This window comes from Pygocentrus nattereri, chromosome 9 (assembly GCF_015220715.1).
Source record: "Pygocentrus nattereri isolate fPygNat1 chromosome 9, fPygNat1.pri, whole genome shotgun sequence".
Classification (NCBI taxonomy): Eukaryota; Metazoa; Chordata; class Actinopteri; order Characiformes; family Serrasalmidae; genus Pygocentrus; species Pygocentrus nattereri.
The window spans coordinates 22,591,785-22,618,528 of NC_051219.1; the positions used below are offsets into that span (position 1 = coordinate 22,591,785).

At 39.4% G+C, this 26,744-nt stretch overlaps 1 protein-coding gene across 8 annotated transcripts in view; it reads right to left on the bottom strand.

Moving 5' to 3' along the window:
• Window positions 1-26,744, bottom strand: part of LOC108424985 (ankyrin repeat and SAM domain-containing protein 1A) — a 109,609-nt gene that overhangs the window by 58,610 nt on the left and 24,255 nt on the right. For 5 of the 8 annotated variants that reach the window (XM_037541177.1, XM_017693350.2, XM_017693347.2 and 2 more), the window contains exons 2-13: window positions 20,781-20,861; window positions 18,420-18,576; window positions 14,215-14,277; window positions 9,487-9,783; window positions 7,871-7,946; window positions 6,577-6,678; window positions 6,039-6,125; window positions 5,787-5,944; window positions 4,486-4,560; window positions 2,685-2,805; window positions 2,169-2,212; window positions 1,957-2,059 (exon numbers count right to left, since the gene is read on the bottom strand). In XM_037541177.1, the coding sequence (XP_037397074.1) occupies window positions 1,957-2,059; window positions 2,169-2,212; window positions 2,685-2,805; window positions 4,486-4,560; window positions 5,787-5,944; window positions 6,039-6,125; window positions 6,577-6,678; window positions 7,871-7,946; window positions 9,487-9,783; window positions 14,215-14,277; window positions 18,420-18,576; window positions 20,781-20,861 (1,364 nt within the window). The remainder of the gene's footprint in view (window positions 1-1,956; window positions 2,060-2,168; window positions 2,213-2,684; window positions 2,806-4,485; window positions 4,561-5,786; window positions 5,945-6,038; window positions 6,126-6,576; window positions 6,679-7,870; window positions 7,947-9,486; window positions 9,784-14,214; window positions 14,278-18,419; window positions 18,577-20,780; window positions 20,862-26,744) is intronic. The other 3 variants (XM_017693349.2, XM_017693353.2, XM_017693352.2) reach the window with 3 other exon arrangements.

Below are 26,744 nucleotides of genomic sequence, written 5' to 3' on the forward strand. Positions count from 1 at the left end.
TACCGAATATAACTCCACACTGTAATACTGATATTATACTGTGAATACTGAATAAATACATACTGCAAATACTAAATATAACTATAATCTTTCTGTAAATACTGCTTATAACTCCATACTGAAAACACTCTAAATACTGAATATAACTCCACACTGTAAATACTGAATATAACTCCACACTGTAAATACTGCATATAATTCCATACTGTAAGTACTCTAAATAATGCACATAACTCCATATTAGAGTACTGCAAACACTCAACATAACTCCGTACAGTAAATATTGCATGCAACTCCTCACTAAAAAAACTTCATAATGCTGAACTCCACACGGTTAATGCTGTAAATACTGAATAAAAATACATACCGTAAATAGTGAATATTTTGTATCCAACTATATACTATAAATACTGCAAATGCTGAAAGTAACTCCAAGCTGTAAATTTTGACTAAAACAACAGTAACTACATATGGTAAATACTCCAAGTACTTAATATTACTACATACTGCAAATACTAAATACACTAAACATACACTGAGGGTAAATACTGAATATACTGAATATAACTATATACTGTGAACATAGTACATAACTGTATACTGTAATATGAATATGCCTACAATGTAAACACTGAACATACTGTAAATACTGTACACAGTATAGTTATATTCAGAATAAACATTCAAAATACTGTAAAAACTTACTACAACTTTTTTTTACATTGTGATTTTTTAAAAAAAATTGTATTTCACTAGATGTTTTCATCATGTTCATTTTTATTTTGGTTAGATAACATTTCTGCGTGCTTTATTATTATTCTAACACCTGTTCCATAAGAATGAGTTAAACGTTTGGTATTCTCAGCTGTTGTGCTCCATGTAGCGCACCAAGCGCTGATCACTGTAATGACAGGATCTTCAGACGGTCAGAGACTTTCCTCAGAGGGTCCAGGCAGATTCAGTGCTGAGATACGGAAACACTGACTAATCCCAGCTACAGTTCAGCCTTTTGAGGAAACAAACACAGAAACTGAACACATTCTTCTCAAACTGAGAGCAGCAGCCAAACATCTGAACTGATGATGGAAAAGAAGGAACATCAGGACCTCTGCAGGCCTGACTCGTACATGGTCATTATGTCCAATGTGGAGGAGAAGATGGAGCATGGAACCTGGCTGTGAGAACAACAGATCCAGACCAAACAGCAGATCTGAGAACTTTTATGTGCAAAAGTGACTTTCACACTGTGAGTAATAAAACATTCTGTCTGGTTCTCTGTCTCAGATCTGATGATTACTTCTGAAACACGTGGCAGTCTGGACATTAACTTTCAGTGGATCTGACTCCAAACGCTACAACAGCAATTCAAACATTTAAACAGCAATGAATCCATTTATTTTGATTTCAAACTTTTCAATGGTGATTAAAACATCTGAATTGTGGAAGTTCCAAACTTGGGAACTTCTGAACAGCTAAGATTTTAAACTTTAGAACTGTATTGATTCCAAACTTCTGCACAGTTAAGATTCCAAACTTCTGCACAGTTAATGTTCCAAACTTCTGCACAGTTAATGTTCCAAACTTCTGCACAGTTATGATTCTTAACTTCTGAACGATTATGACTCCAAACATCTGAAGAGTTATGACTTCAAAACATGGAAACAGTCGTGATTTCCAACTTCTGAACAGTTATGACTCCAAATGTCTAAAGAGTTATGACTGAAAAGTAAGATTCCAAAATTTTAAATAGTAGCATCCACACTTCTCCACATCTGGGTGTACAGAGCACCACACATCCTACTGCCTTCCATCTCTCACAGCTCACACACTCAGACAGGCCAGTGTGGGTCAGTCAGTCTGTTTGGTTGCTGTGTGTGATGTTATAGCATTTCCTTTCAGACTCATGCAGACAGTGTACCCTACTGAGACCACAATGGACCCACAACTCATTCTTACCTCCGGATGGTCGGCCAGTGCCTGAAGGAGGTCCGGGGGGCTTCAGCGAGTGTGTGTTTGAGCCTGGAGGTCGAAGGTCAGTGGGTGCGGTGGGCTTCTGTTGCTTCAAAAGAAAAACAGGAGTATAATTACAGGTCTATCAAAAAAAAAACAAAAAAAAAAAAAAAAAAACCACTAGACATAAACAGAAAGATCACCATTAAATGTGTTACCTGAGGTAGGAGACTGTTGGAAGACTTGGCAGAGACGTCTTTATCTACAAACAGAATCATGTATGATGTATAAATAATGAATGTAAAACAAACAAAATTTCATAAACGCAGGTTTTAAAGGGTTTAAAAAGTGCTCTATAATGTTCATGTGATCCACAGTCATTCTGACACTGTAATACACTACAGGAACTGTAGGGGGCGATATGGCTTCTGTTTCATTTTAAAATATGATTCACACAGTCATTCTGACAGACTGTAATGCACTACAAGAAGTGTAGGGGGCCATATGGCTTCTATTGTTTTGATGCACAGTAAAATATGAAATTGTTAGTCACACAGACAGAACTCTGAATGAAAGCGGCAACAAAGAGGAACCAAAGATGCTAATGTTGACAGAACAAACCTCAGTGAGGATGTACGCAAATAAGCTCATCTATAAATAACAAAGGGGAGAAGCCAGAGAGACACAGTAATATGTGTGTATGTTACGTGTGTGAGGGTGTGTGTGGGTGTTACCTGTCTGGGTGTGTGTGTCGGTGGCGGGGTGTTTAGTGCGTGCCATGTGCAGGGTTTCATACGGGTGATCATCATCCTCTTCCTCCAACCGTTCATCCACACTACTACTGGTATACACAGCCTAAAGGGAGAGAGAGAGAGAGAGAGAGAGAGAGAGAGAGAGAGAGAGAGAGAAAGAGAGAGAGAGAGAGAGAGGCAGGAAGAAAGAGAGACAGTGTGAGATTGAGAGAAAGAGCGAGAGAGAGAAAGAGACAGTGAGGGAGAGACAGAAAGAGAGAGGGAGAGAGTGAGAGAGAGAGATACTCCTTATAACATGAGTGGGTGGGGCTAAACTGTTGTAGGCTGAATGGGTGTGACTAAAGTGCTGTAGACTGAATGGGCGGAGCTAAACTGCTGTAGACTGAATGGTCGGGGCTTAAGTGATGCAAGCTGAATGGGCGGGGCTAAATTGTTGTAGACTGAATAGGCAGACATGTACTGATTTTTGTGACATCACAAAAACTGAACTAAAAACTGCAGTTCAGTGTTTGGACTGTACGGATTGTAGAGTGAACAGTACACACTCAAAAAAATATGGTTCTTCAAGGGTTCTTTAGTAAAAAAGAATAGCTCTATTTAGAACTTTGAGTTCTATATACAACCATCTTATGCTTAAATGGTTCTCTGTAAGGCAAAAGGGTTTTTCATATTGATGGAGAATGAGTTGCATATGGTTTTACACAGCACCAAAAAGGGTTCTTCTTTTGTTACAAGTTTCACATCCCTTTTCAAAAAGCTTCTATATAGAGGCACATTCAGCGCATTAATTCTCTCAATCTGAAGAACCATTTCACCATACAAAGAACCCTGTCCTCACACAAAGGGTTCATTGAGTTTTCATGTGTCTATATAAAACAATTTTATTTTCTACAGAACCCTTGCAGAACTATCTTTAAGAGTCTAGCGTGAATAGCACACACACTCAAAAGTTTTTTCAAGAGTTCTTTAGTAAAGGTAATGGTTCTACGTAGAATCATGAATTCTACATACAACCATTTTATGCTTTACTGGTTCTTCAGATTGATGGAGAATGTGCTGTATATGGTTCTATATAGATTTATTTTCTATATAGTACCAAAAAGGGTTCTGCTATTGTTATGATGATAAAAAGATGGTTCCTCGAAAGTTCTTGAGCTCTATATAGAACCATGAACACTCAAATAACCCTCTGCATGATTAAAGAGTTCTGTGCCTTGCAAAATGGTTCTTCAAACTGATGGAGGATGTGCTATGGATGATTCTATATAGAACCTTTTTAAAAAGGGCTCTATATAGCACCACAATCCAGTGTCGACCAGAGGAGGATGGCTTCCCTTTTTGAGTCTTGGTTCCTCTCAAGGTTTCTTCCTCTTGCTCTTAGGGAGTTTTTCCTTGCCACTGCTGCCATTGGCAACACTCATTGGGGCTCAGACGTGGCTTTTTCTGTAAAGCCGCTTTGTGACAACACTAGTGCTTTATAAATAAACTTTGACTTGACTTGACAAAGGGTCTTTCTATTGTTACAATGTCAAGTCTGTGAAAACAACCAAATTTCAAAAAGGTTCTCTACAGAACTATATAAAACACATTCTACATCAAGCTGAAGAACCATTTTATGATGTAATAAAGCCTTTAATTATCCAAAGGGTTCTTTGAGCGTTGATTGTTCTATGTAGAACATTTTCTTTATTAAAGAACCCTTGAAAAAACATCTTAAGTATGTAGTGTAGAGTGCTACAAAGTAATCAGAGCCAAGCTGTGAAGGTCAGTGTTCCTGCTCTACCTCAGAACTGAGCTCTTCCTCCTGTCCTGGTCCGAGCTGAGAGGGAAGAGGAGGAGCACGGTCTTTAGGAAAAGACTGGAGAGAGAGAGAGAGCGAGAGAGCGAGAGAGAGAAGGAGAGAGCGAGAGCGAGAGAGAGAGTCAAAATCTGACTGATAGAGCATCTACAAGCAGAAGATGAGATCTTTAATATCCATTGTAAGATTGGACTGTGAGATTGGAAAATAGATCACAGTCTCCCCCTAGTGGACAAACCCTTCCTATACAAGATGCTTTTCAGTGTATTTTTGTACAGTCACAGCCAACTAAAACATGCCAAGCCCAAAATATGATGTTTGATACAGATGGTTCTAGTTGGTCAGAGTCCAGATTTAAACCCTATACTGAATATTTGGTTTCTCATTAAACTCAGTGATTCATGTTTTGCCACTTTGCACAGCAATAGTAGAAAGTAGTAAGTCGTGTCTTAACTAGTAACAACTAACTAATGAGTATGTCGCTTTAACTTGACGATAACATCATCAGCACCAATCAGATAACCTGCTGCGACGGACACAAGACAACAGCTGCTCTGACTGAACATCCAGCCTAAAACATAATATGATGTGTACAAGTTAAACTGAATAAAACTAATGATCTACAGCTGCTGTTTAATCTTTAATATTTCAATGAGAAACCCCCTCTGGCAGAGGGACACAACAGCAGCCTCAGTTTAGACATCTGTACAGCTCCTGAGTCTCACTGGGCTGGAGCTGTTGGTGTTTAGCTTCATGCTCTGAGTTTAAACCAGGGCGATGATTAGAGCTGTGAGGAAAATCACAGTGTACAGCATTTAGAGTTTTCAGCTATTTGGTCTTTTTGTGCTCTCTATGTGGTTAGCCTAAATAGAGTTAACACAGAGACACAAATAGTCATCTGAACTTATGCACAGCTGGCACAGCCGCCCACAGGTCCCTGAAGGTTAAGGGGGGGGACAAAAAACAAAACAACCGCCCTCTTCTGGTAAAGGCTGGTATAACATGCTAAGTGTGAACAGTGTATTCATAACTTTCTGATAGAAAGTATAGAATAACTTTCTGTGAGTGAGCTTTTAGAGGTGGACGTCTGGTTCCTATCACCACCACTGTGGACAATTCTGCGAGGACAAACTTCACTGAATGGCTTTGTTTACATCTTAACCAGTTTAAACCATTTAATCAAACTGGAATTGTAAAAATGGGTATGATATAGTGTATATATTTTACAGTGTGGTGAACATGGTTGAGCTGTTGACTATTATTAATATTGTTGTTGGACACCTCACCCTGCCTGCGTCGCTGTCTGGCCGCCCGGAGTCGCGGTCAGATGATCTCCCACTGGTCAGACTGTCCAGGGAGTGGCAGGAGGAGGCTTCAAACAGAGCTTCGTATGGACTCTCCTCCATCCCAGACATCAGATCGTTTACCTGCTGCTCCATGTCTCCTGCATACACAGTGAGCTCATCTGCTTTAATACAGAATGTACAGCAATCATAACATATAATGTATACCGCTGTGCAGGGGTGTTGAGTTTTGACCTTTTCTCCGGGGGCTGAGCTTTTCCTGGGGTGGGGGTGGTGGAGGAGGGGGCAGGGCCTGGTCAGGAGGATGACCGCTCATATGGGCTACAAAAAAAAAAACACACACAAATACACACCAGCGGGTGATGTTCAGATTGAGGCTTCTTTCTTTCTGTCATTTTCAATGTGTTTATTTTTCTTAAGTTTTAGCTCCTTTGATAATTTTTTATGGTTTTATACACCTTATGATAATTTTTATCCCTTACAAATAAACACACAGTTTCTGTTACTGTCCCTTTAAGACTAAAATGTAAATGAGCTCTATTCTCATAAGCTACAGTATGTCTCATTCAAGAAGCTGTCTAGGCTGAAATATGTCTTAACAACGTGTAAATGTGAATGGGTGGGACTAAACTGCTGTAGGATGAATGGATGGGGCTAAACTGCTATAGGCTGAACGGGTGGCTGCCAATGATGTGACCTGTTGGTCAATACTGAAGCCTGAAGACCAAACACTCACTCCTCCTCATCAAAACACACAGATAAACACACTCACCCTGTATGAGAGCTGCGATTTGTCTGCTTTTCTGGGAGGGCATTTCTCTAACGATGTCCAGCGCAGTCAGATTCTTACTGTCCACAATGTTCACACTGATACCTGCAACAGCAGAACTCAGATCAACACCATACATCACACGCAAACACTACAGTCTGCACTCACACCTTCACTGAACCGGCCAGGAAAATTACGGAATTTAAAGACACTGGTGGACAGAAATAAGTGCATAGAGGAAACACACAGTATTTAATCACTCACTGATATACACAAGGTTCCAACCCAAGGCCTGTACTATAGAATAGATATATATACTATAGATCTTAACTCTGAAATTTTATCTTTTTAGTCTTCATGACGACTTCAGTATTGACTAAATTTAGGAAAGTAGCTACTACAGAATAACAGTTCCTAACTTCATATTCTCATCATTAACTCCAAATAAGAAAACAGTCTTACACAAAGATCATAACTATACCTCCTAAATACTGTCTGAACTTAATGATAAACTCCAACAGTTTCCTAACTTCTGTTTAACCCTCCGTTTCTATAGTTTTTAGGCAGCTGTGTCAGGCAGCATAGTTTACTACTAACACAAAGACTCCAAGTTTATTTACTCTGTAAAATTCTGCTTTCACTGTGAGATGTTTTTCTTTTCTAACTCTATATTTTAAAAATCTCAGATGCTGCAGACTCAATCTCCACCATCGCTCTTATTACCACAGTGTGTTAATGTTCGTAAAATATTACAGTGATGATGAATAATGAGGAGACAGAGCTGAACGTGTGTCTGTTTATGAGGAGTAATAACGTTAACGAGCTTGGCTAAAGCATGTGGGAAATGGAGAATGAAACTGGGGAGCGGTGACACTGATAAACAGCATGGGGTGCTCTCACAAAAATCACAACTTACAGTTTATCATACTTTTTTACACCAGTAACAGCAGCTGTAACTCACGTTTTAACATTATTTTGATTACGTGTTTATGTTTCAGCTGTGTGTGCATGGCTGGTTTAGGAAACAGACATGCCAGCTGATTGTCAACTTCAATTGAGTAGATTAAGATTTCCTAACTGGAGATGAGATGCTGTAAGATGAGATGAAATTCCTAAATTAAGAAGGAATTTGCTTCTGTAATAGAAATTAGAGAAAAGTCACTGTGTGCTTTGAATTAAGAGATCATGACATAGCCAAAATGCTAACACTGCTACATTACACTATTAAACTGACTCTCTTTGAAGAACCTTAGAGATGCAGAGAAGATCCTAAATGAAGCCAGCAGAGTGTGTTTACCTGCACTGAGCAGTTTCTGGACGACATCAGTCTTTCCAAACAGAGCAGCTTCATGGAGAGCACTGCCCTTCTCCGTCTAACACACACACACACACACACACACAGAGTTAGCACCAAGTTAACAGGTGAGTTAGAATATTTCTAACCAACCAGAACAGAGAGGCAGAGAGGCAAAGAGAGAGAGAGAGAGAGAGAGAGAGAGAGAGAGAGAGAGAGAGAGAGAGAGAGGACAGTGAGAAAAATAGTGCAATGTGATAGAGAGTGAGAGGCAAGAGTGGTACGTAAAGAGGGAGTGAGAAAAAGAGCGAGAGATATAATTAAAAGAAAAAGGAAAAATGTGAGAGGTATAATAAAAAGAGGAATAAGAGTCAGAGAGAGAGAGAGAGAGAGACAGAGAGAGAGAGAGAGAGAGAGAGAGGCATAATAGACAGAGTCAAAGACAGAGGGAGAAAGAGAAAGGTAAAGAGAGAGTGTAATATGAGAAAGAGAGAGCGCAAAGAAACTTCAGTAAAAAGGTGAAACTACTCCACTGTAGATCAATAACCATTTAAAGTGATATAGTGAGTAAACTGACTGACTGAAGTTCACTGAACACCAACTGTACTGAACAGTTAGCAGATCAGTGTGTGTTGCCTTGTTAACAGTCAGATTAATGACTTAAACTTAAAACTTTTTACAGTGTATGTTTAAAAAAAAAAAAGGCCTGATTCGAGCCCAGTATTGTACGAGAAAAATATTCTGTCAGGCTCAATTCGCTAACAGCTCACCAGGACACGAAAACACCCAGACAGACACCTTGTTTTTAAGGGAAATCCACCTGCTATGAGATCTATGGAGAACTCCCATATACAAAATCCCCACAGTGATGTTCACCAACACAGAGCTGGGTGACATGAAAAAAATAGAATATTGCTATATTTCATGAAATTTTCATTTAAAATAAGAGTACCTTTATAACAGGGTATATAAAGGATTTATCATTAATAAGCAGTTATAACACATTAATAAAAAGGGCAAAAATTAGCTGTTATATCTTATTAATATAAATACGTAATGAAGCTGATTTCAATGGTGACTAACAAAACATCAACTAGCAAACATCAATATCTGAAGTGTGCCAGTATAAATGAATGTGAGTTCACTGTTTGGCCTACAGCAAGTGACTGAAGACTAAACGGCTAAACGCTTATTAATGATTTTAAGGTCTCTGAGAACTAATAAATAACCACAAATAAATTAATTTTAACATTTATGAACAATTTATATGGGTAGTCTTATTTTAAAGTGGTACCATTTATCAGACATCTGACCAACTGAAACTGAGAAAATAAGCCAACAGTGCTACATTTAAAATGCTATCAAAAACTGATCATTTTTTTTGCAATTTTTAGCAATAAATACAGTTAAAGGAGCTAAATTTGTTTTCTTTATACTGAAACATGCATTGGTTCAAGCACTGTACCAATGATGTATACAATATTTTCAGAAAGGCATATTGTATTAAATTGTGATCATTTCTAAACGTAACGATCCATATTGTCAACCTTAACTCCAACAGTGCCACAAACACGTCTGTCAAACTTAGTACATCCAGCAGGTGGTGGTGGTGACCTCACCTGGTAGTTGATGTCCATGCCAGCATTCAGCAGAACCTCCACCACGAGCAGGTGGCCGTTTCGTGAGGCCAGGTGCAGCGGTGTGTGTTTGCGAGTGTTACAGCTGAGCAGGTTGGGGTGAGCGCACAGCAGCAGCTTCACCACCTCCAGCCGGCCATACAAAGCAGCCAGATCCAGTGGAGTCTCAAACCGGTTATTCCTCATGGTGGGGTCAGTCAGCTCCTCTAATAGCAGCCGCACCACCTCGGAGTGACCGTACTGAGCGGCGCAGTGCAGCGGAGTCTCGTTATCATTGTTCTGCAGAGAGAGGAGGATAAAGAGGAGTAGAGGAGAAAATCTACCACAAAACAAAACTGAGCTTCCATGAAGGACAAATGAAAATACTTAATCAATTCAATTACAAACAATTAGAATCAATTATTAATTCAAATCTAAACAAATTAATCAATTAATCAATCAATTGTGGCACAAATTAATTCTTTTATGCTCAATGATTAGTTTAAAGAGATCAGATTTATACATATTGTACATTTATCATGAAAAATTCAGCAAATGAACAGCAATAAAAACAGAAATTTGACCAGGGCACCCAAACCTTTAAGTTTATCAAAAGGATGAAAAACGGGCATACATTTTCAAATAATCAGCAATCAGTAGCCGTCATGCTAACCAATCAGCACTCAGTAGCAGTGAAGCTCACCAATCAGTGCTCAGTAGCAGTAATGCTAACCAGTCAGCACTCAGTAGCAGTAATGCTAACCAGTCAGCACTCAGTAGCAGTAATGCTAACCAGTCAGCACTCAGTAGCAGTAATGCTAACCAGTCAGCACTCAGTAGCAGTGAAGCTCACCATTCAGTGCTCAGTAGCAGTGAAGCTCACCATTCAGTGCTCAGTAGCAGTAATGCTAACCAATCACATTTTCTAAGCCAGAGACTGACTGAGAAAAAGAGAGACTGGCTGTCTGATTCATCATATTCATTTCATATTAATTCACGCTTTATTAGCGTAACTACTAATGATACATTTACAATAAAAGATAATGAAAGATTTAAATGATGAGCGACAAGTTAACCCCCCATCCCCCCATAGTATTCTATAGTATCTGTGTGTATATGAGACTCCAGTGTGCAGTGCTGTCAGACACAGTATGCGCAGTGATGTGTTCCTCTGGTGTTTATAAACAGTCAGTTCAGTCATGTGCATGTTATTAAGCAGTGGTTATTACAGTGTAAGCTGCAACGTTCTGGATCATCACTGTAGAGCTCAGTGTATGCTTTTGATGTTGACACACACTGACAGTCCCCCGCTGCTGTGTGACTGGACCCTGCTTACGTCATCAGTCCGAGCCCTGAGGGGCAGGGGGAGGGGCGCTTACATCATCATTACAGGACACACACACGCAAACACATGATGACAGTCGGTGTGACTCATTGTAACATTCATATATAAACAAGACTATGAGTTTATTTTTTGGGGAGTCACACACATTTATATCTTTTCGAATTAGGAAACTTTTATGAAGTTACAGCACATCTTTTGCCTTATTAGACACGTTACAGCACATTTGTCTCCTAATCTGACACACCGTTACAGCACATCTGTCTCCTAATCTGACAATGTTACAGCACATCTGTCTCCTAATCTGACAATGTTACAGCACATCTGTCTCCTAATCTGACAACGTTACAGCACATCTGTCTCCTAATCTGACAATGTTACAGCACATCTGTCTCCTAATCTGACAACGTTACAGCACATCTGTCTCCTAATCTGACAACGTTACAGCACATCTGTCTCCTAATCTGACACGTTACAGCACATCTGTCTCCTAATCTGACATGTTACAGCACATCTGTCTCCTAATCTGACACGTTACAGCACATTTGTCTCCTAATCTGACAACGTTACAGCACATCTGTCTCCTAATCTGACAACATTACAGCACATCTGTCTCCTAATCTGAAAACGTAACAGCACATCTGTCTCCTAATCTGACAACGTTACAGCACATCTGTCTCCTAATCTGACAATGTTACAGCACATCTGTCTCCTAATCTGACAACGTTACAGCACATCTGTCTCCTAATCTGACAACGTTACAGCACATCTGTCTCCTAATCTGACACGTTACAGCACATCTGTCTCCTAATCTGACATGTTACAGCACATCTGTCTCCTAATCTGACACGTTACAGCACATTTGTCTCCTAATCTGAAAATGGTACAGCACATCTGTCTCCTAATCTGACAACGTTACAGCACATCTGTCTCCTAATCTGACAACGTTACAGCACATCTGTCTCCTAATCTGAAAACGTAACAGCACATCTGTCTCCTAATCTGACAACGTTACAGCACATCTGTCTCCTAATCTGAAAACGTTACAGCACATCTGTCTCCTAATCTGAAACAAGGTTACAGCTCATCTGTCTCCTAATCTGGCATGAAGTTACAGCACATCTGCCCCCTTATCTGACACATTACAGCCTCATCAGTCTCCTTATCTGATGTTACAGCACATCTCTTTCCTTATCCAACATGTTACAGCACATTTGTCTCCTTATCGGGCACAAATTTACAGCACATCTGTCTCCTTATCTGACAGTTTGCAGCACATCTGTCTACTTATCTGACATGTTACAGCCCATCTGTCTCCTTATCTGACACGTTACAGCCCATCTGTCTCCTTATCTGACACGTTACAGCCCATTTGTCTTCTATTCTAATATGTAACAGCACACCTGTCTTCTTATCTGACACATTATAGAACTTCTGTCTTATCTGATACATTATAGAACATCTGTTTCCTTATCTGATAATGTTACAGCACATCTGTCTCCTTATCTGACAATGTTACAGCACTTTTGTCTTCTACAAAGGTGAGAAAAGTTCTGAGAAGAACATCATAAATCTGACGATGGCATTTTCTTAAGACCTTTCTCAAGAACACATTTAAGAACAAACTTAGGAAGATGTTGGAGAATGAGGCCTGATGTCTTTAAGTGTGGATTTGAGAAGATCTGTAAAACACTGTAAAATGTAAAATACTGTTTGAGTCAGACCCACAATTTCCACACAGGACATATCAGTAGTATATTATTATTAATAACAGTAATAAGAACAAACTATCAGAGAAATCAAAGTGATTTTGAGAGTAAGAGTTATACGCCAGCTGTTATTCTTTCAAAACCATTCATTAATAAAAAAAATCTTGAAATATTTTATACACGCATTTCCTCTCTCACACACATTTATATATATTTCATATCTATATTTCTTTCTCTTTCCTCTTTTTATTTCCCCTCTCTCTCTGTCGTTTGCCCACTCACCCATGACATGGTAACCATGACTACACCCCACCTCTCATTACACATCACACACACATATACACACAAACACACTAAACAGACACTCTGTCTCTCTCCCTCTCACTGCGTTCTGTCTCTCACTTGTTTTCTCACTCTCCTCTCACTCTGATGGTGATGAAAATCTTCCTGTGACCCACAGTTTTAACCATGTACTTAGGTAACTATGTACTTAATATGCAATAATAATAACAATGACAACAACAACAACCAATAATAATAATAATTATTATTATATAAGTACACGTTGCAGTCATTGTTCAAATAAATCCAGTCTCCTAATTTGAACAGCACAGTTATACGAGACTCTTATTATGACAATAGTGCTACTGGAGGTGAAGGGGTGGATGGATGGATGGATGGATGGATGGATGGATGGATAGATAGATACTTTATTGATCCCGAAGGAAATGGAAATTTAGGCATTTAGGCTGGTACACAGTCTTCAGTCAGAGCCAGTTTAAGGTTCTGCTGCAGTGGATCCCAACCCTGACCCTACAGGTGCAATGGGCTGTGGGGGTCTCCAGGAGCAGAGCTGGGAACCAGGAGGAGCAGGAGCAGATCAATCTGTGTTCATGAATTCCTTCTATAACTAACTTGACATGCTTACTGCTATGTCCTAAACAAGTTCATGTAGAGTGAATCTATAATCAGGAACAGTCACAAAATTATGTAAAAATTATTAGATCAGAATACTGGATAACTCAGAAAATACTGAATAATTCATAGCAGATACTTAATAATTCACAGTGGATAATTAATAATTAATAGTGGATACTGAATAATTCATATTGGATGCTGAATAATTTACAGCAGATATTTAATCATCCATAGTGCACAATGAATAATCCATAATAGATACTGAATAATTCATAGTAGATATTGCATAATTCATAGTAGACACTGAATAATTTATAGTGGATATTGCATAATTCATAGTGGATACTGAATAATTCATAGTAGATACTGAATAATTCACATTGGATACTGAATAATTCACTAATTCACAGTGGACATAGAATATTTCATAGTGGACAGCACAACTGGAAAGAGAAAAAAGCCCAACCACTCAGTTTTCATCCACATCCATCATATAGCTTATTCACGTTTCATGTGTTTAATCTGAGAGATGTAATAGATTAAAGCACCGCCCCCTGCAGGCCCCCATTCTCACACACACCCACACTCACCCCACACTCACCCCACACTCACCCCACACTCACCCCACACTCACCCCACACTCACCCCACACTCACCCCACACTCACCCCACACTCACCCCACACTCACCCCACACTCATGGCCAGTGGAGAGTTTGGAGCATGCAGAGGGGTCAAAGGTCAGGCAGTGCTTGGGTACACACCTTGGCATTAATATATGGGTCAAATGGGCCACAGCGTTTGAACTCTCTGAGGTCGAGAGAAGTCTGGAGAGGAAAAGAAATGGATGAAGATGATCACACACATACACACACACACACACAGGGTTAATGAACATGATGACCAAACAAACACAAGTGACTGAAAATGAAATGAAATGAAAAATTTTCTTCTTCTTCTTACTATTATTGTATTGCAAGCACATAAAACTCCAAATACAGATTTCCAATTAGTGCTGTTACTCTTGCTCACAGTCCAATTACCCTGAACACTTTCATTCCATTTTGGGTCACTTCAAATAAAACAAGTCAAGAAAAATAAAATAATGAGACAGAGATGAGAACGGTTTCAGTGAGCAGCCACAACAGAACTCAAACTCAGCGCTCATCACAAGCTGAGGTGCATTTAGGAGGAACGATGCTGCATCACGAGAGACACGGCATTAGTGACAGTCAGTAGCGCAGAAATACCTGATGATGACGGGCTTCATCTCATTTATACAGTTTTCCACATTATACAGTAACAGTGACATCACAGCTACATAATTACACACACAGTGAGACAAACAGTTCCTAACTTTTCTATTTTAGATTCTCCAGTTCTCCTATTGGTGGACTGGTGGACTTTTAGCTGTACTGTTCTCCTAGCGGTGGACTTTTAGCTGTACTGTTCTCCTAGCGGTGGATTTTTAGCTGTACTGTTTTCCTAGGGGAGGATGTTTAGCTGTACTGTTCTCCTAGTGGTGGATTTTTAGCTGTACTGCTCTCTTAGAAGTGGATTTTTAGCTGTACTGTTTTCCTAGGGGAGGATGTTTAGCTATACTGTTCTCCTAGAGGTGGATTTTTAGCTGTACTATTCTCCTATTGGTGGATTTTTAGCTGATCTGTTCTCCTATTGGTGGATTTTCAGTTGTGCTTTTCTCCTATTGGTGGATTTTATCTGTTCTGTTTTCCTATTCATGGATTTTCACCTGTACATTTTAAAGTCTCCAAAACAGTGATTTTAAGTGCTGATGAATGTGGTCAGTTTTTAGTCATTCACAGTATCAGAATGTCCACTGTATGTACCCGAGTGAAGCTGAGAGAGGAAACTCTGAGGAAGGTGGAAGTTTGAGAGGAGGATGTTTTCGTTTCACACCTACTCGAGTTGAAGATCAGAGATTGGTGTGAAAACCAGCAAGAGGAAGGAACGTATTGATAAACTGCTCTGCTGTCAGTTTAATAGCCAAAAATAACCCAGACCACATCTAAAAACTGAGCAGTCTGTTAGCTTCTGACCGAGATCACATGACTGTGCAATTATATTACCTTTTAAGGTGGAAATAAAGATTATCTATGAAGAAGCATCTGTGGCAGATCAAAAAGCAGTCACTACAGTGGAAAAACGTGAAATGTAATTCACACAACATTACTGTTCCATAGTGAGATGCAGAACACGAGCCACAATGAAAAACAAACCCTCTATTACACTAATTTAATGTCACTCTACCTCCTTACTGAAAAACAGTGCATGAAGATTTACATTTCAAAATAAAATGCTGAATTTGTGCTAGAATTGAATACAATTGACTTTAAAAGGTAGTGACAGCAGAGCTATACAGCTTTCCACTGTGCAGCACTTTAATCAGCTTTTCCTCATTCAAATGCAGTCAGAACACTGAAAACAGTGAAAAATGTGTATTAATTTTCCATAGGTCACGAGCGGAATACGAGCAAAAATGAAAAGCAAAAGCCCCACTAAACTGTTTCACCACTTTGTGTACTTCTACCCCGCTATTACCCCTTGGCCTCCTTTAAGGCCTGACTATGTTTGTTCTATGTACCACATACATTTGTAAGTCACTTTGGATAAAAGCGTCTGCTAAATGTAAATGTAATGTAAATGTAAATGTAAATGTAATTTGCCTAATTGAAATACAGCCAGAAGAGCAGAGAATAATACAGAGAAAAAAATACAGAGAACACATGAGATTGCATTTATGCAGTAACATGCAGAAAATTTTCAAAAAGAAAAGTAAGAGATTCATTACACTGATTTAATAATAAGTTCTGCACAGTGTAAAGCTGTACAGCTGTGATGATTATTTTTCAGGGTCCATTTTACTCAATTTTGACAAATTCAGCGTTTCATTTTAAAATATAAATCTTCATGCACTTTTTAGTGAAGAGGTTGAGCAGCATGAAAACGATCTAAAAGGGTTTGTTTTCATTCTGACTCACATTTTGCATTTAGCTATAGAACAGTAATGTCATGCATGCATTAGGGGCGGCACAACATCAAAGTTTAGAGTCGACAGTTTTGTGATGAAAGTTAAGAAAAGTTGACTGATCGCTGATGACATGAATAAAAGGACAGGGGATGGGAATCCTCTGCTACAAGAAACTTTAAAAATCTGTGATGAGGCCAAACTCACAAGTCAGTAAAGAGAGACTCACCCTTTCCAACAAGGCCTGGATTGCATTGCTGGCCTTCAGGGAACCAGAGATATGGACCCCAAAATCACACAAGTTTGTATCTGACTTCGGCACCTAGACCCTAAGCAGTCTTGCCGATATGCTTGCCTGCAGTGGAGGTCCAGAAAGCCAGAGAAATTTAGAGAGCCATAACTCTGTGACAATATGAGTAACTGACCTCAACCTTTACAGGATTATAGGGAATTAATGCCTTGCTCACAGAACCTGTAAGTACAACTTGTGGAAAATGCAGCTAGAAAACAAGATCATATTAGACCAGTTTCAGCATCACTGCACTGGCGGTCTCCTTTACAATCAACTATATAGTTTTACTGCTAGTGTGTAAATCTCTTATTGTTTTAACACCTTCATACGTCTCTAAGTGCATATCGATGATGTTCCAAATCGAGCTTTAAGATCAAGTAGTGCTGCTTCTCAATGTTCCACACATTAAAGCAGAGAGGTTCTATTTTTATACAGCAAAGATCTGGAACACAATTCTGATAAACACCCGCCAGGCTCCTTCGGTCAGTATTTTTAAAAAACAGTTAAAAACATATTTCCTTACTTTAGCATTTAACTTGTTTATTTTTCTAATTTCCCTTGTTTTTACTGGAATATTACATTTCATTCTTTTGTTATTGTATTTTTCTTGTATTTGTTCATCTTATGCAACATGCAAAGAACCATTTAAGCAGGCAAATGGTGCTTTAAGTGTTCACGGTTCTATATGGAAATACAGCTGTCTTCACAAAAGAACCCTTGAAGAACCATCTTTTTTTACAAGTGTGGTGTTCACCGCATTTCACCTGTAGTGAGTGCTTTCCAAATGTAGTGAGGGCTTTTCAATTTGACACAAATTCTCTCCATGATTATCTGTTCTTTCCTACTTCATTATGACAAAGAATAACAAGAGAACCCTTCCTATAAGAAAAAGTGGAACTTTCCATCCTGATCATGTTGGACAAGCTCCAGTAACTTCAGATGTTGTTCAGAGAGATTTCTTTACCTCTTTGAAGGTCCTGATCTTCTCCTCTGCTCTCTTGACAGCTCTACAAAGAGTGAATATGCTGCAAATCTTAGAAAGGGGACCTACTGTGCTCATTTTTTAATGTTCAGAATTTAATTTTTGGGGTCTAGAATAGATTTACAACTGTTCCAAAACCACAATATTTTCCTCATACTGTGCATCTCTATTCACCCTCTATCTGAAACACTGTGTCTTTAAGCCCAGAGTGCTCTGAATGGTCATCTCTCACTCTGTTCTTATCGGTCAGCGTCCAGAGCAGTTCTGCCTCTGCAGTCTGCAGACAGACTCTTCTTTCCTGAGCAGCTGTAAACTCCGCTGTGGCTATTTCTCCAGCGGTGTCGGTTCTGCCATATCAGTTTGATCCAGAGTAGAAAGTCAGTCCTGAAAGTCAGGTCAGTGTCTCCACAAGGCTACAACACCAAACAAACCTCCTCCAGTAGCTGCTGTGCGCTGTGTGAGGGTGTACCAGGCTCGCCAGTAGGCAGGCAGTAAGGATGAGATTGCATCATCTTGTAACAAATGTAAAGGGCTGGAATACCAACGAGGCGTTTCAGACAGCTGAGAAAAGTGGCTTCTGTGGGAGAGAGTTTCTCTCTCTGGAGGGAATGCTGAGCTTTGTGACTTTGTAGAACATTTACATGCATAATATACAACACACTAAAGGAAAAAGAAAAAACAGAAAAGCAGATCCAAAACGTGTTCTGACCTGTTCATTGAGTTTAGGGTGTGATGGACCCTGGTGAACGAGCAGCCGGACGATGCGCTGGTCACCCTTCCACGCGGCCAGGTGCAGCGGATAACAGCCCTTACTGTCAGCTACGTTAGTTGAAGCTTCGTTCCTCAACAGCAGCTCCACCACCTCACTGGGGGGAGGGGGGTCAAAGAACAACAAATAATATATATAAATAATCAAGGATAATAATTAGTAATACATCGTCTCCTTTTGTTAAAAAAATAATCAAAATACAACCCCAGTTCCAATGAAGTTGGGACATTGTGTAAAACAAATAAAAACAGAATGCGACGATTTGTAAATCCTTTCCAACCTATATTCAATTGAATACACTACAAAGACAAGATATTTAACGTTCAAATGGATAAACCTTTTTGTTTTCTGCAAATATTCACTCATTTTGAATTTGATGCCTGCAACATGTTCCAAAGAAGACTCAATACTCAATAAGCGTTTGGGAAGTGAGGACACTAATTGTTGAAGCTTTGAAGGTGGAATTCTTTCCCATTCTTGCTTGATGTACAACTTCAGTTGCTCAACAGTCCGGGGTCTCTGTTGTCGTATTTTGCGCTTCATAATGCGCCACACATTTTCAATGGGAGACTGGTCTGGACTGCAGGCAGGCCAGTCTAGTACCCGCATTCTTTTACTATGAAGCCACGCTGTTGTAATGTGCAGAATGTGGCTTGGCACTGTCTTGCTGAAATAAGCAGGATGTCCCTGAAAAAGACGTTGCTTGGATGGCAGCATATGTTGCTCCAAAAACTGTATGTACCTTTCAGCATTAATGGTGCCTTCACAAATGTGCAAGTTACCCATGCCATGGGCACTAACACACCCCCACACCATCAGAGATGGTGGCTTTTGAACTTTGCGCCGATAACAGTCCTTTTCCTCTTTGGCCCAGAGGACACAACGTCCAGGATTTCCAAAAACAATTTGAAATGTGGACTCGTCAAAGCACAGGACACTTTTCTACTTTGCATCAGTCCATCTCAGATGAGCTCGGGCCCAGAGAAGCCGGCGGCATTCCTGGGTGTTGTTGATATATCACTTTCGCTTTGCATGGCAGAGTTTTAACTTGCACTTGTAGATGGAGCAACAAACTGTGTTCACTGACAATGGTTTTCTGAAGCGTTCCTGAGCCCATGTGATAATATCTGTTACAGAATGATGTCGGTTTTTAATGCAGTGCCGCCTGAGGGATCGAAACTCACGGCATTCAATCTTGGTTTTCTGATTTGCAGAGCTTTCTCCAGATTCTCTGAATCTTTTAATGATATTATGGACTGTAGATGATGAAATCCTTAAATTTGCAATTGTACAATGAGAAACGTTGTTCTTAAACTGTTGGACTATTTGCTCACGCAGTTGTTCACAAAGTGGTGAACCTCGCCCCATCCTTGCTTGTGAATGATTGAGCCTTTCAGGGATGCTCCCTTTATACCCAATAATGACACTCACCTGTTTCCAATTAACCTGTTCACCTGTGGAATGTTCCAAACAGGTGTTTTTTGAGCATTCCTCAACTTTCCCAGTCTTTTGTTGCCCCTGTCCCAACTTCTTTGGAACGTGTTGCAGGCATCAAATTCAAAATGAGTGAATATTTGCAAAAAACAATACAGTTTATCCGTTTGAACATTAAATATATTTTCTTTGTAGTGTGTTCATTTGAATATAAGTTGAAAAGGATTTGCAAATCATCATATTCTGCTTTTATTTACACAACGTCCCAACTTCATTGAAATTAGGGTTGTAGCTAGGTCTCATTAATTTTGCTAACCAAAACAGCTAACACTGGCAAACTCTACTAATTGAAATAATTAACACTAGCTAACTCTCCTAGCTAGAAATAACTAACACTAGTTAACACTGCTAACTGAAAATATCCATTAGCTAACTCTAACTTAAATAATTAACACTAGTTAACTCTGCTAACTGAAAATATCCAACATTAGCTAACTCTGCTAACTAAAATAACTAACAATAGTTAACACTGCTAACTGAAAATATCCAACATTAGCTAACTCTGCTAACTAAAATAACTAACACTAGTTAACTCTGCTAACTGAAAATATTCAACATTAGCTAACTCTGCTACTAAAAATAGCTAACGCTAGCTAACCACTGAAAATAGCAAATGTTAGCTGACTCTGCTAGCTGAAAATAAGGCTTAAGGTTAGTTAGAAAAACAGTGCCACCTAGTGAACTGATGAAGAAAATGCTGAAAGTTAAAGCCTTTAGTGCCAATATCAGATTCAGTATTTAATCAAAAACACATCAATTGTGCATAACACAGAGACACAGCGGTCAATGCATCAGGTAAACCCTCACCTGTGTCCATTCAGAGCAGCGTGATGTAGAGGAGTGTATCCATTACTGTCCACACAGTTCACATTAGGAACCCTCCAGATACTGCAGAGAGCAGAAAGAACGCTGTTAAACATCTCTCTCTCACACACACACACACACACACACACACACACACACACACACACACACACACCCCAATGGATGACCTGTGTTACTGAGTAAGACCTCGACTTTTATTTGGTCACAGATCATTACAGTAACAAACTTATTTACCATAATCATCTTCAGCCAAAAATAAAGTTCCTGCATGAAGTGTCAGTAAAGTGACTGTTGTTGCTTAGCAACCAGTGATGAGTAGAATGGATGAACTTCAAATTTAGCAGGGCAGTCTTAATACCTTGACAACCACCCAAGAAACCACAGCAAGCAGCTGGCAACACCTTAGCATTGCATGGGATACAACAGCAAAAAAATAGTAACTGCCTCACTACATACTATAAACCACCTAAAATACCACAGCAACAACCTACCAACCACCTAAAATATTGTAGCAACCACCTAAAATACCAGAGCAACCACCTAACAACTACCTAAAAAACCACAGATACAATATACCAACCGGCAAAAATACTGTAGCAACCATCTAACAAACACCTAAAAAATCACTACCTAGCACTATCAGGGAAATGTGCTTAGTTGGTGTAATGTGCTTAGTTAGCTAGTTTAATATGTGATTCCCATGACGCTGATGCTGCTCCTTTACTGAGACTGACATCCTCTTCACTACCATAGAGAACAACTGACAGGAGCATAGCGTCTGACCTCATCATCCAGATACAGCCCTGCAATCACAGCACTACCATCACACACCGAGAGATAAATCTAATGGCATATCATTCTTTAAAAAAAAGAAGAGAAAAAAAAGAGAAAGAAGATAAGAGAAGCGAAGAGAAAAAGAAAAAAGAAAAGAGAAAAAGAGAAAAGAAGAGAAAAGAGAGAAGAGAACATGTAAACAGAATTTCTCTATGATGACATCATCCTTCTTCCCCTTGTACCCGCAACCCCCTTGACCCGTGCTGTGGCATCGCCATGGCAACGGGCTGAGGATGATGCTGATGATGCTGATCTCAGTAATGAGACCATTTGGAGTTGTAAATGAGCAGAACAGCCTACAGTTACAATCACATACAGCACCAAATGAGGGAGAGAGATAGAGAGATAGATATAGATAAGGGGGGGTGAGAGAGAGAACACTGCTGGTAGAGATTCCATTCTCAGTGTTTATTAAAACACTAAAAATAAACACAAACAACTCATGCTCACAACTCAGAGAAGGGGGGGGGCGGGGGGAGAGAGCAAGAGAGTGAGAGAGCACGTGAGAGAGAAATAAAGGGGGGAGAAGGGGAGAAAGATAGAGAAAGGAGTAGAGAGAGAAACAGAAAGGGATAGAGAGAGGGGAGGGAGAGAGAGAGAGAAATGAAAGACAGACAGAGAAAGGGGTAGAGAGAAACAGAAGAGAGGGAGAGAGAAAAAAAAATAAAAGGGGGAGAGAGAGAAAAAGACAGAGAGAGACAGAGAGAGAAATGAAAGGGGGGAGAGAGAGAAAGATAGACAGAAAGAGGTATAGAGAAACAGAAAGGGCTAGACAGAAGGAGAGGGGAGGAAGAGAGAAAGATAAATAAAATAGGGGAAAGAGAGAGAGTGGTGAAAGAGAGAGAAAGGGGTATAGAGAGAAACAGACAGAGAAAGGGGTAGAGAGAGAGAGAGAGAGAGAGAGAGAGAGAGAGAGAGAGAGAGAGAGAGAGAGAGAGAGAGAGAGAGAGAGAGAGAGAGAGAGGCAGCTTATTTTCAATGATTTCTTAGAATTCAGTGCATCATCAAATTTGAAATTCTCAGCACAATTCATTTTGATTTTGATTTGTGTGAACAGCACACAGTGCAGTGGAGTACAGACAATAAAACACACAAGCCCAGCTTTGATTTGGAATATTTACATTTGAAAACAGCTGGAGAATTTTCTGAAAATTAGTGCACACTGCTGTATATTATTATAGTGGAGTAGGATCAAATGCTAATAAGTGTATGCGTGTTTACGGCACAGTGCGCGTGTTAGCTTCAGTGCTCTTATATCACTGCGCTGTAGCGTAAAGCAGCTCACGCTAATAAAGAGCATTAAACTCAACTGAAGTGAACTGAGAGAGACAGAAAGAGCATTCAGCCTCTGCTCACGTCCTGCTTCATCCCCACTGATCACATCAGAGCCTGGCCGAGAGAGGATCACAATCATACAGAGAGAGAAAGAGAGAGAGAGGGAGAGAGAGGCTTTACAAATTAATGCAAAATTTACTTGCCAACTGGCAGTAACTCACTCTCATACCACGCTGCTCTGTGCTAACAGGGATATAATAACAGCATATACTGAACCACAAAATCAAATCTGAACATAACTGATTATATTACAAAGTTTCATACTGGATCATAAAGTATTATATTATGTATTATACTGTATCATAAAGTATCATATTGTATCATAAAGTAACATAAGGTATCAAAAGGTATTGTACCATAACGTATCATACTGCATCATGAAGTATCCTACTGTATCATTACAAATCAGTACTATAAGGTATTACACTGCATTATAACATTATACTGTATCATAACATATCATATTGCATCATTATGTATCATTTTGTACCATAAGGCATTACACATTAACATTACCAGTATGTTATGATAGAGGACGATAAGTTTTGTACTATTAACATATATTGTAGTATTGTAATACAATACTAAGTATTGAATTGTATGATTATGTACCATTATGTATCATTGTATAACTTCATATTTCATAAAATCATATTTTAATCATAGCGTATCATTTAAAACAAAGTATAACACTATCATAATTTATTGTTCTGTCTAACATATTCCTCTTCGAATTGTATCGTACTGCACCATTATGCGTCATATTGTGTCATAACGTATCATGTTACTATAATGTCACATATTGTATCATAAAGTATCAAACTCAATCATAAAGTATCATAAAGTACTGTATAACAAATTATACAACAGTTAGCTTTGGCCACGCAAGCTGAATGGCTGAGAGGCGTTTTAACCATGCTGATACTTCACCATAACATCACAGGTTTTTCATAAACACTATATCACTCCGCTGAGACACCTTGGCTAGGAAATGAGTTTGACAGCTGTAGGACACACTCAAGCCATTTGAAATTTTTTACTTCTTACTTTGCCACAAACAGAAAATGGGTGATTAAGATCACATTTGACTATCAGCCAATTTGGTCAGAAAATGAGACTACACTAAATTCCCAAACTGTCATCACCACTGAGCAGTTTTTTAGTCAGCAGCTGTGACAGAAAAACAACCTGGAATCAGCCCGAAATGAACCCAATACCATTCACCAAATGTGTATCATGTATCATGTTGTATCACAACTTACAGTAATTACAGCTTTTCATACTGTATCATGTATCATACTGTATCAAAGTATCATATTTAACCATAACTTATTATACTGCATCATTAAGTATCGCATTGTATCATATTGTACCATAACGTATTACACTGTATCAAAAAGTTTCGTACTGTATCATAAAGTATCATACTGTACCATAAAGTATTGTGTTTTACCATAACTTATTACTTAAGTATCGTATTTTATTATGACCTATCATATTGTACCAAGTATCGTATTGTAACCATAAAGTGTCATAGTACATCACAATGCATCGTACCATATCATGAAATATTGTATTGTACCTTAACTTATCACACGTATCATAATGTATCTTATTGTATCATACCATGTTGCACTGTGTCAAAGTATCGTACTGTATCATGACATATTGTACTATATCAAAAAGTATCATCCTGTATGACGTTTCATCTTGTATCTTATTAACAGTAACTTATTAACAAACATATTGACATAAGGTGAATTTTCAGGCACTGATTTTTGGTGTATGTAATAATTAGTAGACCCTGCCTCTACTATCTTCTACTATTGTATTTTAGTGAATGGCTGCACAACTAACCAATAAATAAATGCAAGTCTACAAACATATATGAACAGATACAGTGGAGAAAGTGTTCAGAAGTTTTTGGGTTTACTCTCAGACACAGCAATGGACACCGTTAGTTAGACAAGACCTAAAATGACCTCAAACACAGCAAGCAGCAAACACATGACCAAACAAGGGTGAGTGTAATGACCCCAAAACTCATCAGCATTAGTCACCAGCACTGAGGCTCCTCATCCTCTTAGAGCTGCAGAACTAAGGAGAAAACATCAGAGGACGTTTCTGTGTACGCTTTAGGAAGCAGGCAGTAAAAGAAGACTGTAATCCCTAATTTCCCAGTGGAGCTATCAGCCTGACAGCGCTGCAGACTGAAACAGCCTCGCCTGCTGGAATTCAGCACCGCAGAAAAACAGAAAGAAAAATACAAGTTTGTGTGCGTTCCATTTAAGTTGAGCCACTACACTTCCTCCTCAGAGCGGCCACACCAGCTAGAGTCCTCCACCTCAGCATTGAGACATTAACACACATCAAAAACACACCGCTCAGAAAGAAAAAAGACTGAAGCTGACCATTATTTATAAAGTTAACTAAATACAACACATTACACTAATAAAAACAAACCAAAGTACCTTAAACCAGACAAAACTAAATCAAAGCAGACACAACGAAACACAACCTGACCGAACTGTACCAAATCAAGACTGTACCAAACCCAACCTGACCAAACAATCAAATCCAACCACTGTAACAAACCCAACCTGACCAAAGTGAACCAAACCCATCCTGACCAAACTGAACCAAAACAAGACTGAACCAAAACCAACCTGACCAAACCAGACTGAAACAAATCCAACCTGACCAAACTGAACCGAATCCATCTTGTTCAAACCAGACCCAACCAGATTGTATCAAACCCAATCAGACCAAACTGAACCCAACCTAACTAAACTGAAGCAAACCAGACTGAACCAAACCCAACCAGCCCAAATTGAACACAACCAGACCAAACTGAAGCAAACTCAAACTTTTCTGAACCAATCCTTACCTGACCAAACTGAACCAAACCTGACTGCTCCAAAACCAAATGAAGCTGAACCCTACAGTTCCTGCAGTGCTGGGCTGCCTGTGGGAGCTCAGTGAGAGCAGAAAGGAGTGAAAAAGAGAAACAGAGAAGAACAAGTAAAGAAAATCTGATTTCTCTTTTTAAATCTAGAAATAGTTAATCCACTTTGAGAAAAGCAGCTCAGCTATCTAAGAATCATCATCCACAGCAAAGAGCAGAAGGATCTCCAGACTAACACCAGGACCAACAGCAGATTATCTAATAAAAACTCAAATGTTTTTAATCTGCAGCTGAGAGGATTAACTGAGTTCCTACAGGAACCAGAGGAGCCTTCAGCACTGAGCGGGAGAGTAAAAACATCTGTGTGGAGACACCAGGAGCCGATAAACAGCTTACTGTCAGTGTGCGTGTACGTGTAAGCTTACTTACACACACACAGCTGTATTAAAGTGTGTTCACATTAATGAACAGTATCATGTACAAATGAACATTATCATTTAGCATTTAATCATTTTTTTTCTGATTGAACAAACTGCTGCCAGCAACCCCTGAGTCCCCCACCAGGTCACCCACTCCCCCAGCAGCAGCCATTCAACTCCCAGCTCACTGCCAACAGCTCAGCATGCTGCCAGAATAGCTGACTGGTCTCCTAGGAGTAGATCACAGAACTTAAAGGGCCCATATCCCACATTTATATTGTATTGTCTGGTGTATTTACCCCTGTAAGCTCAGTAGGCAGAATCAGGGGCTCTAAACTGCAGTAAGCTGAATTGTCAGGACTAAACTGCTATAGGCTAACCTATAGGGGTGGGACTAACCTGTTGTAGGCTAGAATGGGCGGGGCCAAAATGCTGTGGGCTGAATGGGCGGGG